Here is a 15,804-nt window from a genome sequence, read left to right as displayed (position 1 = left end):
TCTGAGAGAGTCTGACATTTGAGTGGCAGCTCATGCTCTCATGCTGGGTGTTAGCTAAGGAACATTTTACATTGTGGCAAACAGAACAGACAGAAAGCTTTTGGTGCTGTTTCCACCTCTGTGTAGCAGGAATACAGCCTGATCTAATTTCACATTTTTCAGGTGTAATGCAAACCCAAAACTTTACAGGGAGGTTTCATTACTCTGCTCTACATTTACTACTTCTTTTCAAGAAACTTTGCCTTGGAATTACCATTACTGTGCATCAGCCTACAAAAGCTACTTAGACATCTCCAAATCAGACCACTCTGAGTCTCTCCCAAAACAATGCAGAGAGGTGATTCTGTAGTTTTCAATAGTTCTATTTGACTCATTAGACTCCCAGAAGCAGAAAAATAATGTATTTCATGTTACTGCAGTCTTCCTGCCTTGGTTAAGCCTTTTGCCTTAGAAAAAGAAGCTCTTCTTCCCAGAGAAATTATTAAAACGAAGGGTGCATTACTTGTTTTAACTTCCTGTAACCAAATTTAAAATGCATTCTCCACTTCCTAACTACCCTGTTTGGTTAAATTAGGCCTTCCTCTTCTCCTTGACACACATCTGTCTTTTCTTGTACTAGACAGTGATATATTTTATCCACAATCCACACTGACATTCCCCCCTCCAGCCTTCCCACACACAGTCAAAAGTACTGATAAAAATCAGACATTACTGGAACATACCAAAAGCAAGACCACTTTTTTAATTAACCGACATTTATGTTTCTTTATATAACCATGCAAAGCTGGATGAAAGCATGTTCAGTTACAAGCAGCAAGAGAAGCAGCTGAAGCCCCCTCTCAAGCCCTTCTTATTCAATAGAAAGATGTGGAACTTGTAAGATGGTATCTCCAGACAACACTGCTAAGGTTTTTATTATTACAAGAACATAAGTAGTTTTCAAAGTTTCTGTTAAAACATTGCTGAGCACCAGGATGCTCAAGCACATGTCCTGTTCAGGGACAGTGAAGCAGAGTAGTTACACTGAAAAAGTGGCATTTTATGCAGATGATTTAAAGATAAGACTGAGAGGGGTTGTTGCAAGCTTTTGGATGATGTAGCTACACAGAGGACCAAGCTGCTTAGCAGTGCTCAAAACTGAAGAAGATAGAGAAGATAACATGCAAGAGAGTCGCTGTGTAATCAGACCCACATACCTACAGAAGTTCCCAGTGGGATTAAAGTAACTCAGCAAAGATATTCTTTTCCTAATATATCTTATTTTTCCTCTAAAAACTTCCCTCAGAAATAATAAAAAAATGTTTGAGTCCTTACATACTCTGAGAAGGAGAACAAGATGATGTAACAACAAAGTTTTCTCTTTCTCTATTTTTTTTTGTTTGGTTGGTTTTGTTTTTGTTTATGTTCCAATGGACCAATAAGACAATTTCAAAAGGAAACAAATACTCCCTTCCAAATACTCTTTATTTTAAGGCCAAAAGAGAAAGAGACAGTGCAACTCAACAGAAATCATATCCATTGCACTACAGTGTGTATTCAGGACTCTCACTGTTCTTTATCAGAATAAATCTGTCCTCAAATAATTTGCTATTTGTGCATATACACAACTAGTACCTTAGATGCAGACTCAGTGTTCTCCACTGACCCAAAATAGTGCACATAACCACAGCTGCAACCATCCAGAAGCAGAATATCCTGTACTGCATTACTGAGTCATTCTTGAAGTCTTGTCTTTCTCTATTTAAGAGGTCAAAACACTGATCTGAAGAAGGGGTTTTATAAACCTTTTTAAAATTACTTTTAGCATGTTTATCCTTCCTATACTTGAAGACTGAAAAGTCACTAGAAGTGATCAGTCTCTCCTTGTGCTGTTTGACATCAAACTGGTATTGTTGAGAGGGAAGTTTCTGGCTGAAGCTCTCTGTGAAATCAGCATCAGAAAAATGAACAGACCCTTGGATATACACTCACAATTTTATGTTGATAATCAAGCCAAACTCCTTTCCTTGGCTTTTCTCCCATATGCTATCAGCTGGAGAACTCAATTTGATCAAGAATGCAATTATACATTGCTAATGTTACAGAAGTAAATGGTATTCAATCCATTTGTATTGAAGCAGAGAATGTAGAATGATGCCTTATCCAATAATATGCCAAATTATATCAATGGCTTCAAACAAGATGAAAATGCATCATCTCTATCAACTTCTCTTCCCACTTCCCATCTGTCCCAGAAGGTTCTCTGCAGTTCAGGACTTCTCTATATCCTTCAGGTCATGCACATGCAAAGAGTTATAGAACAGAGTAAGATCAAGTGAAAAGTGAATTTAAGAGAAGACAGGATCATTTACTGAGCATGCTCAAATTCGTAAAGCACCAAGAAGATTTGAAAACTGCACTAAACATTTTTAAGCCACTCTCTTCTACAGAAGCATGAGATCCTAATTATTGTTTGATAGCAACTTTAAGTTTAACACTTCTGTGGTAACACTGCGTTTAAGTCTCAAAATTCTCCATATTAATGTTTCCTGAAGAACAAATGTAGCTCATATCTGAACGTGCAAATAAATCTCATTTATGATCAACTAATGCTCTTGTAGAGGCTGGAAACAGTAAAGGAATGTTCACATAGAGAAGAAGGCTTAAGATAGGAGAGTACTTGAAAATATGTTCAGCTAAATCTCTAAGAAATCAGTTCTCATCTCTGAGTAGAAATCACGATTCAAGTTCAGTACTTGAAACTGTCTCTTTCATCAAGGAAATCATCTTTACTTTGAAGTAGATGAACTTAAGTAAAATAAAATTGTACCATCAACTCTTATCTGCTATTCTTGGCTGCCAAGCAGACCTCTGAAGCCCTACAGCATTTGTATGGACAGGACAACTAAGAAAGACAGCAGTAATTGTTTCTAAAGTTTTTAGAAACATGACAACCTCATTTCTTCCTGAAAACACAAGCACTTTTTTGGTGCTTGTAAAGCAGCCAGCTCTAAATGAGTTGTACATATATGCATTTTCAATTACAGGATGACTGAAAAATAAAGCATCAGTAATTGAATACCTGTTTTAGATAGGCTTGACTTCTAATGGCAACAGGAAACTTCATTCTTGAAAATTTAAAAACTGCAGACTAACAAGACACTATTTTAACTAAAATGGAGCCAAATCCATTTATACTCTGTACTGTCTGCTTTTCAGGACTAGATTCATGTTCATCTGGTACATATTTTTTCTTCTTAGTAATAGATTAAACATGCTCAGTAATAGAAAGTTTCCAAGCAATCCCAAAGCTCTTGGATATTACCCCTGTTTTTTTTTTTTGTGCCATGCCAAGCAGTATTTCACCACACAGATGCAAGCCCCAGGCCAGCCCACGTGATAACAAAAGGTAGTTCCTGACCTGATGTTAGGTATATAGGGGATGTGTGTATTGCAAAGAAAGCTAATACACCCTGGGATAGCGGAAACACACACTAGAATGGAAAGAAGTTCTGCTTGGGGATAGGGAGCCAGGATCCTCCTCCAGCAACTGCCTCACTGACTTCTGCCTCCTCATCTCTGTCCTACCCTCTGTTGTGGCTGCTGCCAAGGTGGGCTCCGGGAAGCCATGCTCAGGGGTCCTGCGCATCAGCACCTCCCCCTCTTGCTCACGTTTGATCCCTAGGTCTGTGGAGCCGTGTTGGATCGGTGAGCCAGGAATGCTTGAGTCAGCCTCGATTGAGAAGTCAAAGCCATCTGGGATTCAACATATAACATTTTAGTGCTTTTCTATTCCTTTCTTGGCATTCCAACCCAGGCAGGGAAAATAGAAAGTTTATGCGGATACGGAACAAACACAAAACACTACCCATGCTTAGTTCAAAGTGGTGAGAACATCCACAGAAAGGGACAGGTGGGCTGTACTGTAGACCAGAGACCAGCAAATGAATATAATGGCAACTACACTGAAGACAAACATGACGCAGAGTCCTTAAAACAGGAGACCGCTACTTGTTTTTCTGGACATCCTGATTCAGCTGAAGACCAGAGGTCATCAAATCCTTTTGCACATGACCAAGAAGAATAACAAAAAATAAAAGGGGAAAGAAATGTACCACAGGAAAATATGTAATTCCTGTTTTCAGACTTTTTACCCTCAGTTGATTCTTATGTTAATCTCCTTTTTACCTTCACTGATTTATGCAGCTTTTTTAAACTAATGTTTTATACACGAAGTAACAAAGCTTTAAAAGTTGAAAAAGTGATTTCAAAGCAAGTTTTTTGCTACACCTACACTGAAGATGTCATCACATCAAGGTAAAGATCACTTTATTTTTTTTCTTCATACAGTCAAGCCTGCTTCCACATGATGTAAGTACTCACTGAGGAAAGACCAATTCTAAACTATCCAAACCTATTTTATAGCCCCCCCAATAAATTGGGTCATATGATGGTAGGTGTGATGTTCAGTTTTTCCCTCTCCCACTGCCATCAGTAGCTTTAGGCAGCTCGAATCCTACTAAAGTCTAGATGTTAGCATTCATTCCCTGAGCTATTTACGATAGAAGGCAGTTGAGTTTTAGTGTAGATTAAACAAAGAACTCAAATTCTAAGCCACACTTTACCCCGACAATTTCATACTGTGTTACATGGAGAAAAAAGAAGTCTTATTAAGCATTTTCCAGTTTCTCATCTACCTCATCTACCTCAATATTTATCACAAAATCAAAACCAAAACAAACACCCAAAATAGTCATGTTCATGCAGTGCTCTGAAGATGTAAAATATTATATACTACTATGGAGTATCACCTTCAAAAACAAACAAACAAAAAGCCCCCCCCAAATGTTCTGTAAACATTCAAACTCGGAAGCCAGATTACAGGGATGATGATGATTACAGTACATTGTAACATGTGCTCCTGGCAGAGAAAGCTTACCTTCCCTTCTCCAGCGATGACGACGGATAGAAGCTGTTGTAATAGCACTCCGAGAAATTCTTGGGACTGTTGGAGTAACTTCTACTTTCAGTACCTTCTGGCCTTCTTGTGATGCATCAGGAGCATCAAAAGGCAGCGAATTCTTCATGGCATTTGCAACCTAAGACAAAAGTAAGATGCTGTACTACTACTGTCTTTCACTGCACTAATGGCAATATTGGATCTCTTGCTGGGTACAGAAAGCAGAACAAGCAACAATTGGTAATTATGCCAGATTCCCCCCAAGATGGATGACCCCATGCCCAGGAATCAAAGTTGACTACATGGAAAAGCTCATCACAAACCTATTCTCAAAACCAGAGTTAATTTTGTCAATTTTTTTGAGGTAATTTATTTTGTTCTATCTTTGCCATCTGTAGTGACAGACATTAACAGCACATACAAGACAGTCTCAATCCAAACCATTTATATTTTATGACAAGAGTGTCAATAAAACTAAGTCACAGCCCAAGCCAATGCAAACAGTGGACTTGTGCACAGGGGGACAGGGCTGATTTCCACCACACCTTTCCCTATACCATTCTCCAACCCTCCCTAAAAACAACCCCAACATAATCTAACCAAGGGGATTAGACTGCAGGTATTTTCAAGATTTATTTAGGGAAAAGAAAAAAAATTTGCAACCTAAGCAATGAGCATCGAGTTATTAAAACACTCTTATCTTTATTAAACCTGTATTTTTTTATTGTAATAGCCTATTATAAAGTCAAAAGTTATGTTTTGCAGCTTTGAGGAGAACAAGTGGCTTCTTTTGGCTTTGATGTTTTAATTGCTTCTTTAAGTTTCCCATAAAATGCCTTTGGGATTAGAGGTTTACTTTAAAAAAGACAAAAACAACTTTCAGTGATGTTTCTTACTTTACAAGTAAATTGTTCAACAAAAGTGAACTTGTGTACCAGCTCCAGAAAAGCAAACTGGTTCTCTGTGACATGTGCAATATTCAACAATAACAAAGCTGATGCACACAAAGTACTACTTAAAACTTCAAAATCCCCCAAAACCACAACCCATAAAATGAACACACCTTGATTTTCCAAAATCTTCTACTCACTGAAGTTGCTACCTCTTTTGAATAGATACCCTTATCAGTATACAAAAAAAAAAAAAAAAAACCAACAACTAAAAATTCATCGCAAAAGGCTTCCACATCATGACCAGAATCGTGACAGAGCATTTCTGCTTGCTGAACCTTTTAACAGCTGGCCCTTTCTAGCAGCACAAACTGTACTTCTGGGGACTGAGGAAAACCATATGGAGATAAAAATCAATGCAACAGTAAATCTAAACAACCAGTCTGAATGAGTCACAGTCCTTGTCTGACAAAAACACCCTCAAAACCATGATCTTTCAGGATGCAAAAACACTTGCTCACGATGTCTAATCCAACACTTAAAGGCAGGAAGACAAACACACAGCGCAATACAGACTTGGCAAGCCAAGTCTGCAGCTATCAATGACAATGGAAGGTTGGTTTCAGGCCAGACAACCACTCTTGCCTACCAGAAAGAAGCTCTAAGGAAAGAACATTCAATAAGAGCAGTAAGTGCATCAATAAAATACATTGGATAAAGCTGCTGTCACAATAGGAACTTGCTGATCCATGGTTCCTGTGCATTGCACTTGGAAAGCCTGTGTCTCTGCTCTGAAAACTGGGATTTGTCTGAAAAATATGCATAACTCTTTGTTCAGAGGAAAAGACTGCGTGGAACCAGTCTGCTTTCCAGGTCCAAGGTGCTACTAATTCTGACACTTAGTGATTAGGTGATTACGTTGTCTCTGTAGAAATTCTCAGGTTTCTTCACCAGTGCCTAGTGTTTGTTAACAGAAATACTTTTCTTTAACCAGAAAAGGCTTTCCCTTGTGTTACTTCCTGCCCTTTCCACAGCAGTCCCTGGGTAAGAGCTGGAACAGAATACCACTTCTACATAACAGATGTTTCATAGCTTTCTGATGTTGCTTTTCCACTTGTTTTTTTTAACCTTAGGTTGTTTTTTCCTACAGGAAATAAAACCCAGTGTAAATAAGAGCATGGATCTATTAAATGGTCAAAAATGTTTCTCCAAGAAACAAACGAAGGGATCATGATGTTTCTCGTAATGGTGACTGATGGTATTCCCATAATTACACAAATAGGTACTTGAATACAGGTATCTAAAAATAATCCTAATGTGGGGGTTTGCCTGAATATTAAATAGACTTCAAAGAATTTGCTGCTCTTAGGAAATCCTAGGCAGAAGTTGAATTAGCAACTTACCTGTGAAGCATCCTAGATATTTATTTGATGCTAGTAGTTTTAGGTTTAAAATACAGACTTTTACAATGCTGCTAAATTATACACATCTCCTGAAGAATGCAAGGAGAGGAAAGGGCTCCAGTCTTTGAAAAAGTCAAATTGCTTGCATTTATAGCATTAGGGGAAAGACATGCAAATATTTTTTCTAGTAAAACAGACTACTTCTTGAAGAGACTTTTAAAAATGTTAGTAAAACAAGACAAGAAGCAGGCAGTGATCAGAGTATTAAAAAAAAATCCCTCCCCCAATAAGCCTGCATGCATATGCAGGAAAAAGCTGACAACCAGGAAGGGGTAAAAACTGGTGATGTCATGATGTCACCAAACAATTGGATAGAGAATCAATAGGAGCTTTGGAAAAAAGCCAAAGACATTCTAGAAGATTCTTACAACTAAAGTAATCTCTAAGGACAAACTGATTAAAAATGAACAATGAAAACTAAAAATTGTCACATCATCAAGTTCCAGATCCTCCTACACACTTTTCAAATGTAGTAGTTTGATAGGATGGCCCAATTCAGCAGGTTCAATATTTAATTTAAAACTTTCAATCTGATGGAGTGATGAGTCATTTCCAAAAGGAACCAACTATTGTAATAATTCAATGGATATCAGGCTTTTTAAATGCAGTGATGTCAAAAAGCCTGTAGATAAATTTTACAGCCAATATTTCTACATTAGGAGAATAATTTTATGCAATTTAGTTCAGAAAAGAGTGATCTCAGATTGCCACATAAAAAGATTTTTGCCAATCCACTCCTTCATCAGTTATGTAAAAAGCAGTGACATTTTACTGCTGTTAGTTCAGAGAAGGACTAAAGGCTTCTAGCCACAATTTTAATGCAGAAGTTGAAACAGCAATCTAATTTACTTTATTCTTCTTCATTTTTCCCTCTTCTTTTTATTCTCATTCCTACATCTGACAAAAATGTCTCCTTTCTTTCTTTCAACCTTTTCATCCTTCCCAATCACATCTACCTGCATCCAGCCCAGTTTAACCACTTTTCCCATTTCTCTTCTCTCTTTTCATGATTGGAACAGCAAATACAACGAAAATTGAAAAAGTCCCCATCCCAATCAGTCCTCCATTTTATTTCTGTTCCTCCAAACAAGGTAAAGATTAAGATCTGTGTGACTTTTATCACACAAAATCTGGCAATGACTCTTGGATTGGAGGTCCTTTTCACTTCCAGCTGTATCCTGCTGTTGCTTTCTCTACTTTGTTATCAGTTAAAACCCACAGCTTATTCTCAACCCTGATGAAGGTCTAAAAGCAAACACCTTTTTTTGCAACCAATGCCTTATATCACACAACTATTCAGTTAAGCTTCTTTGAACCACTCATCAGTAGCTTATATCAAAACAATCTAAACATTTAGAGCCAACTGTAATACATTAGCAAAATCCTAGCTTTCAGTCTCAATGAGTCCTACAAGATTCCAACACCCTGGCTTAATACTCAGTGGAAAAAGTATGGTATAAATAGCTACGTTGCAAGGACCAGCTGTTAACAAATCACTTGCATTTGATAGTGCAGTGAATAGACACAAAAGCTTTCATTACCAGTCCACTTCAGAAACACATCCATACTCCTCTTAACCAAGCCCATAAATTATAACGGATTGTTTCTTACCAGCAGGGGCTGTGAGTAGAGTTCAAGCTGTGCTCTGTAAATTATATCCTCCAATACCTCCTGGCCAAGCTCCCACTGACCATTATATCTAAAAAGTAAAGACAGATATTTATCTTCCACATCTTATGAAAACAAACTTGTCCTTTTTTCTATCCAAATCCAGCTCTGCACATCTCAGTTTACGTAGGAAATTCATCAACTGTAGGTACACCCCAGTGTACAATCACTTCTTTTAACACTACAATGAATTTTATCACCTTGTTGGTGTAACAAGAAAGCTGTTCCATGTTCCCTCCAAAGAAGACAAAATTGATGCCATAATCAGGACAAACTTTAAAAAATGGGGTGAATATGCAACATTAATGCTACTGAGCAGGACTGAATTTGCACCAGAAATGTATTTTTGCTACCTCAGATGCTACTGACATTTAAGTCATCATTAAGACATCTTAATTTCATCAGTTTGTCTTGGCATCCAACCTCATCATGTTTGTGAACAGAAGGTATCTGTGGTAGTGGCAAGGTGTAAAAAGCTGAAAGCAAAAGCCTAACTCTCTGCAGCACCTACTGCTGGTCCTTCATCACCTGATTCACTGCTGACAAAAATATTTTCAGATTATCTGTTGGCTGAATAAGCAAGTAAGGGGAAATACAGTAATTGAGTACAAATGTGTTATGAGTCTAATTATTTTTTTCAATTATCAAACAAGTAGCATTTATATTTTAATTCATGTAAAAGCAGACCTTTCTCCTTAAGTAAGAAGACTCTATTCACTTACATGGCGTAATAGACACCTGTGAGCAGCTGCACCATGAAGTCAGGGTCTAACACCACTCTACCACAGTGTTCCTTCCAGCGTTTCTCGTGCTGCCGTGGAAATCCACTCACACACAGCCTAAAAACATTACAAGAAAGTATTAACTCCACAAAGACTACAAATGTCTTTGTCACAGGGATTTTAGTTATTTTCAAATTTATTTTTGAAAACATAAATACACAACACAGAACATTCTTATGCTGCGTTCCTAATCATTAGAGCAGTTTTGTAGCAGTGCCTTGATATGCAGCCCGCTGATAGTCCAGTGTTACTCCCATGTAGCCAATAATTCCACTTGTTCTTCTCAAATCATAACCAGCTTCTAAAGAACAAGGGTGACAAGATGTTCTCTCCTACCAGCCAGGAGACTCTCCCTAAAATTCAGTAACTGAAACCAATTTTCTTTAAAGGAAACATTTCAGTGGTACAGAAGCGAAGTATCCCATCTAATGTATGATGACAGCATGCAGTCACCTTATACCTAAAGTCAGATAACACACATACTGTAGTCTTGGGAACTGCCCTCAGCTGCCTTGTAAGAAATATTTCTGACCTTTGAAAAAGGGGCCTGCCTTCCCATACACTCCCTACATTAAAACCAGCATAATTTATTATATCCTTATTGCATCAGTTTACTACCTGAATCTTCATCATGGAAGCAACACATGGCCACTGAAACATAGCAACTGTGGCACTTAACTCCAAAACAACAGAAATCCCATGCATATAAAGTGTTGTCTTGCTCCTCTACTCAAAGAACAGATCTAATTTTCAGACGCAGGAAAATTATATATATTTGGCAAACTTAGCACAGCCACAACTCAAGTGAAAATGATGGAAGCATACCAAGAACCAATCCATCCCCATCAGAAAACACTTTTCTTTACTGGATGAATATTTAAAAATCTAGATGACCCTGAAGACTACTTCAAAGGCAAGTGTCTCACCTGGAACCCATTGTACAAAGTGACTGGTAAGAAGAAGCAGGCATGTAGACAATAGCTGAATTGTAGCACAGCATAAGAAAGCTCAGCACCTCAAACCTGAAAAAAAAAAGAGCAAAATCTTGCATTGCTTATATTCCTCATATTTCACTGAAATTTAACAGAAGAAATCTACAATTCAGTCTCAAAGAGCACCCCACAGGAAGAAGTGTCAGAAGTAAACACCCAAATCCTTTAATCCTCTTTCACTGTAATTCACTAACTTGAAACGTGCTATCAAAGGTTCACTATAAATGTAGTCTTCTGAAAATCCTGAAAGCCATTAGCATATGCAGGAACTATAAAGGAAACGAGATACACAGAATATTTGGACAGTTATAGGAGTGGAAATGTCTGCGATGCATTCAAAATTGTTTTATCAGTTTTCCCAATGCTGTCTTTAGACACAGGTCTAAAGCTGGCAGTCATTAAATAGCAGGGAAATTTCTCTCCCTGGTTCTGTCTATCCACTTAGCTCCATTCCCTTTTTCCAGTTGAAAAAGGAGTCACAGCTCCTGATCCAAAGCTGACTTTTGTTACACTTCCAGGAAAAATTGAATCGACAGCCATAAAACCAAAGATATTCTCTGCAGACACAGAAGTGACAGAGAAGTTATTCTTCAAAATTAACTAGCAGAACATACAAGGATGGAAAAAAGAAAAAGAAAATTATACCTCAAGATTACTAAGGCTGTTCTCTAGATTTATTGCTAAGGCTGTTCTCTAGATTTATTTCTGAGCACTTTATGCTGAGAAAGGACTGATCACAAAATATTTTTGTTTTGTTTAAGGACTTGTCTCCCTAGTGAAGCACCTTCAATATTCAGAGTACATCCACCTACCGGTTCTGTGCTGTGAAGGTTTCTCTTTGAGGGTGAAGATCACTGTAAACTACTCTGATAAGATCATGCTGACTTAACGCTCCTTCAGTTAAAGCCATGGATCCAATGGTAGAGGGCTAGAAGTAGGTGGTGGGAGAAAGAAGGAAGGAGGGGCGCAAAAAGTTAAATTGTAAGTAAGAATTCCCCAAAAGCATTAAAACTCCCAACTACCAAAGGCAAAAGACACACTTATCTTGTGATCTGTAAAAATGAAGATTACTCCAGAGTACAATAAATCCAAAAACATTACCTTGTTTCATTGTGATAAAGTGTACACACTTAATAAAGTAATACAGCAGGTGAGAGACATTTTCAACCTTGATTCTTACATATCCATCTACAGTAAGTTTGTCCTAATCACACAGACTTTTTGACCAGAAACAGTACTGAAAGAAAAACACAATTCCAAGTTCTAACTGAGCTAAGCAGGAGTTAGAAGGAAGACTATTTTTATGCTAGCATGTAAGAGGCAAAAAAACACAGTTGCAACTACAATATAACTAACCTCTATTAAAAATGGGCAGTCAGCAAAGATTTTTTTAACATTTATATTCCTGTTCTTCTACAAATTCTATTGCATTCTATCACACTAACTACAAGCTACAGACATTGAAAACTTACTGCAACAAGATGCATCTAAAATGGCCTGTGGCATCAAATGGATCCAGTTTCCATTCCTCTAATAGATCCAATTTTAATTTACCACAGCAGCACTCTTACCTCATGGTATATTGAGGGTTTAGACAACGAAGGGATGGTGAAAGACAAAACTTTGTTGTTTCCATCTTTGTCAGCAATTTCCTGCATTAAAAACAAAACCAGGACTCAAACAGAAGTAAGGAGATAGAAGCTGGATTAACTTTCAGCTCGTAGAAGGAATTAAAGAAATAAGTTAGATGTCCTGATCTGATAAGACTATTAACACTATAAGCACCTAGGACTTTGTGCATCTGCAGAATACCAACAATACCAACATACATATTTATTAAGTGGGAAAAGACCTCTATCAAGAACTGTTCTGCAGAATTAGTGTGCAATACTTAAAAGAACCCCAGCACTGGCTCTTTGATGAGTGAGACTAAAGATACTGACACAGAAGGGCTGATGAGTCACTTGCTGACAATGGGTAGTATTTCATAATAAATGCAACACAGAGAAAAGGTGAAATCAAGGGGACTGGCAAAGTTTCCTCAGGAGGAAACACACAAAATGTTTTCTTCTTCAAAGGCTTTCAAATGGGTCAGATTTTGTAGTTGCTAGGCTACTACATAAGCAAACCCTGCAGTTTTTAAAGAAAATATACTAGGAGCAATTACACAAGACTTACACCAAAAAGGAGCTTAAAATCCTGCCTTTGCACTTTGTACAGCAAATTTTTAAACAGTAAGCTCCAGTCATTCCAGTTTATGTAAATGTTTAGCCCAAGGTAGCTCAGTACTTGCAGCAGGCTTCAAGGATTATAACAGGAGGATGGCTGACAGAATTTCTCAGAACACAGATTTCTTTATCCTTTTCACTTTCTAAGCATGCAGAAAATAACTTCACTCTCAGGATATGTGCAGAAAAATATCAGCTTCACTAAAGATAATAAATAGTGGAAGCCACTGTTCTTTTTGAGGTCACTTTCCTTCTGAATATGGAGAGAATGGAGAAATTACCATCCTTAAAAAATATGAATCACCAACATGACTTTCAAATGAACTGCAGAATATTCATGAAAAAAAGGGAGAAAAGAAACATGCTACTTCAACCCAATAAACACAAAAAAATCCAAGCAGTTTCCAGTGTTTTTCTTCTATCAGAATACATTTAAAATAACTACATCTTCCAGTAGTTAGAGCTCATCTACAGACAAAAATAAAATGTATTCTAGTTATGTAAGTTTCACAGTTTGGCTATTATGTGTCATGTGTAGAAATACAATCCAAAATTTAAAGGAGGGGTTTACAATAACATTAGAAGGAAGGGTGTTACTTCAGCAAAGTATGTTTTAAGGTCCTATACTACAGAAATTCCCACTAGAGAATGTCTCTTGTGGCACTATTGCTGAATTTATCAAACAGCCTCATAACATTATAAAAGTAAATATTTCCAGGCTAGGCAAAGGATATAAAAGACTGCTTTTATATCCAACAGCCAAATTTAATGATTCACAGTTACTTTTACTTATTCTTAAAACCACAGTTCCCCTCAAAATAATTATCTGACTCAAATGTAAACATGCATGTATCTGAGTGCTCACATACAGAGTGGCTTCAACTCCAAACTACCCACAAAAAACACACATTCAGAGTACGTGGGAGGGCAGGGGTAGTGACAAATCAAGACTGACTAAGCATATGAGCCTGACAACCATTAAAAGTTGTATTTTGCAGCATTAAGAAGGGCTACCTAATTTCCTTACAAACAGAAGTATATCGAAGTTTGAGAAAACCCATGAGATGATCCTTTTTGGTGAAAATGTTTTTTCCAAAAAAGGTAACTATAAACAAAAAATATTATTTTTGCAAACACATTTTTACTAAACCTTCATTACATTACGCTTTTCTCCATATTAAACACACTTTCCATTAAGTGTTATTTTAATTTTAAATATGTTGTTCCAATAATTTACTTTATTCCTAGGGGTCAGTGATGCAAATCTTCAGCTCAAAGCTTTCCTCAGCCATTCCCCCTCATCTCACTTACCAGGTTGTAAATGCCAAGCAGCAATGCTTCAATGCAACCGTTACTCTGTCTATCCCTGCTGGCAGTGAGACGCAGATAAACCCAGATCAACTCTGGCAAAAACTGCAGCGTGAATCTCTTGAGCCGAACTTCAGAACTCCGATAAAGTTCAAAGAGCTGGTGGCAAACAGGCTCCAGGAGCTGTGGAAAGGCAAAAAAGCTAATCACTTACTGGTAGGCTGCTCTAACAAGGGAGAGTGAAACAACAAATCTAGGGGCTATATCATATAGCTACCGCAGTCAGTAAAAATTGCATTCCCTGATGGCAAGTGAGTGAATGGATCACCCTGGTATCTGCATTCTGTTTAAGGAGATCCATAAGGACAGACCTGAGGGGCACTGGTATGCAGTATTTGGACATGTGGCCACTACCATGTGTGCTTTGAGAAGATTCTTCTCTAGGGCTGTCAGTACAAGATTTATTTTCAGCACACGTGGTTTGAACTATGTGCACCGTAAAACTTTAGTGCAGTTGTAAGATCTATGAAAGTACAAAGTTTACAGATCAGCTGCTAATGACAAGCCAATTGACAGAAATATGAATTAATTTCTTATCTACACCTATTGAGTCTCAAAACCAATAACTGAGCATGTTCATTACAATGCAAACTGATCTTTTCATTTTGAGTTGCACTTCAGGTTTCAGTACAAGAATGAGAAAAGAGGCCCCTATCAAGTCAGTGTGACAAAAGCATGAGGTAAACTTGCCATTTTAAGAGCTTACCAATGCTAAACCAATACCTAAGATGCATCCATGGAACTGTTAGGGAACAAAAGAAAAAGCAGAAAGAACCACACTAAACAATCTCATTCTTTCCCATGACTAATCAAGCTTTTATTACCAAAATCAAAATTTGAGGGGAAAAAAAAAATTGAAAAAAAATTGAAATTTCCAAGACAAATTTTTGTAAGGTTTGTGACCACGATCTAATATTGTGTTGTACCAAATGGGATGATCTGACATAAATAAAATATTTCTGGGATTCACTGTCCAAAAAGACAGAGGCATAATGTAACCTAAGGCATGCATATTCGTATAGAAGAGCTACAGATTCAGAAAAATAGAGGCTAGAATCTCAAGTCCTCTTTCAAACAGTACATGCTTCATGCAACTCTTACACATACAGATTAGATAAGACATATATGACCCCTCTTTTACTCCCAGGCATATGCACCTTAGGACTTTCAGAGCATTACCAGTGTATTTCATGGACTTTGATGCATTCTTTTTTCATTCGTCTACTCATCATAATCACAGTACCAGAAAGTTCCTGTAGAATTGAGGGTCACATTTTTCCTACACTGCACAAAGATATATTTCTGTGGTTTATTGTGAACCATCCATCCCATTAAAAAACTTAGGAGTCTCTTGCTAACAGCAGAGGAACCAACATTTCTGCAAGTGAATAGTTAGAATGCTTGATAAATGTGCAATGCCATAAAGCTCTATGAATGTACAATTTCACATATCTATATTTACACTTAGATATTT

The 15,804-nt window shown here is 37.4% G+C and overlaps 1 protein-coding gene across 4 annotated transcripts in view; it reads right to left on the bottom strand.

Annotated features, from left to right (window-relative positions):
* HYCC2 (hyccin PI4KA lipid kinase complex subunit 2) overlaps positions 1-15,804 on the bottom strand; it is a 50,551-nt gene that overhangs the window by 9,133 nt on the left and 25,614 nt on the right. For 3 of the 4 annotated variants that reach the window (XM_014249431.2, XM_014249433.2, XM_014249432.2), the window contains exons 6-13: positions 14,274-14,453; positions 12,306-12,386; positions 11,547-11,662; positions 10,669-10,764; positions 9,683-9,799; positions 8,904-8,991; positions 4,919-5,078; positions 3,568-3,735 (exon numbers count right to left, since the gene is read on the bottom strand). In XM_014249431.2, coding sequence (XP_014104906.1) covers positions 3,568-3,735; positions 4,919-5,078; positions 8,904-8,991; positions 9,683-9,799; positions 10,669-10,764; positions 11,547-11,662; positions 12,306-12,386; positions 14,274-14,453 — 1,006 coding nt within the window. The remainder of the gene's footprint in view (positions 1-3,567; positions 3,736-4,918; positions 5,079-8,903; positions 8,992-9,682; positions 9,800-10,668; positions 10,765-11,546; positions 11,663-12,305; positions 12,387-14,273; positions 14,454-15,804) is intronic. The other variant, XM_005519907.3, reaches the window with a different exon arrangement.

This window comes from Pseudopodoces humilis, chromosome 8, assembly GCF_049639895.1.
Source record: "Pseudopodoces humilis isolate 2021_Gansu_Grassland_sample_001 chromosome 8, ASM4963989v1, whole genome shotgun sequence".
Taxonomy (NCBI): domain Eukaryota; kingdom Metazoa; phylum Chordata; class Aves; order Passeriformes; family Paridae; genus Pseudopodoces; species Pseudopodoces humilis.
This window is presented reverse-complemented; position numbering and strand designations above follow the sequence as displayed.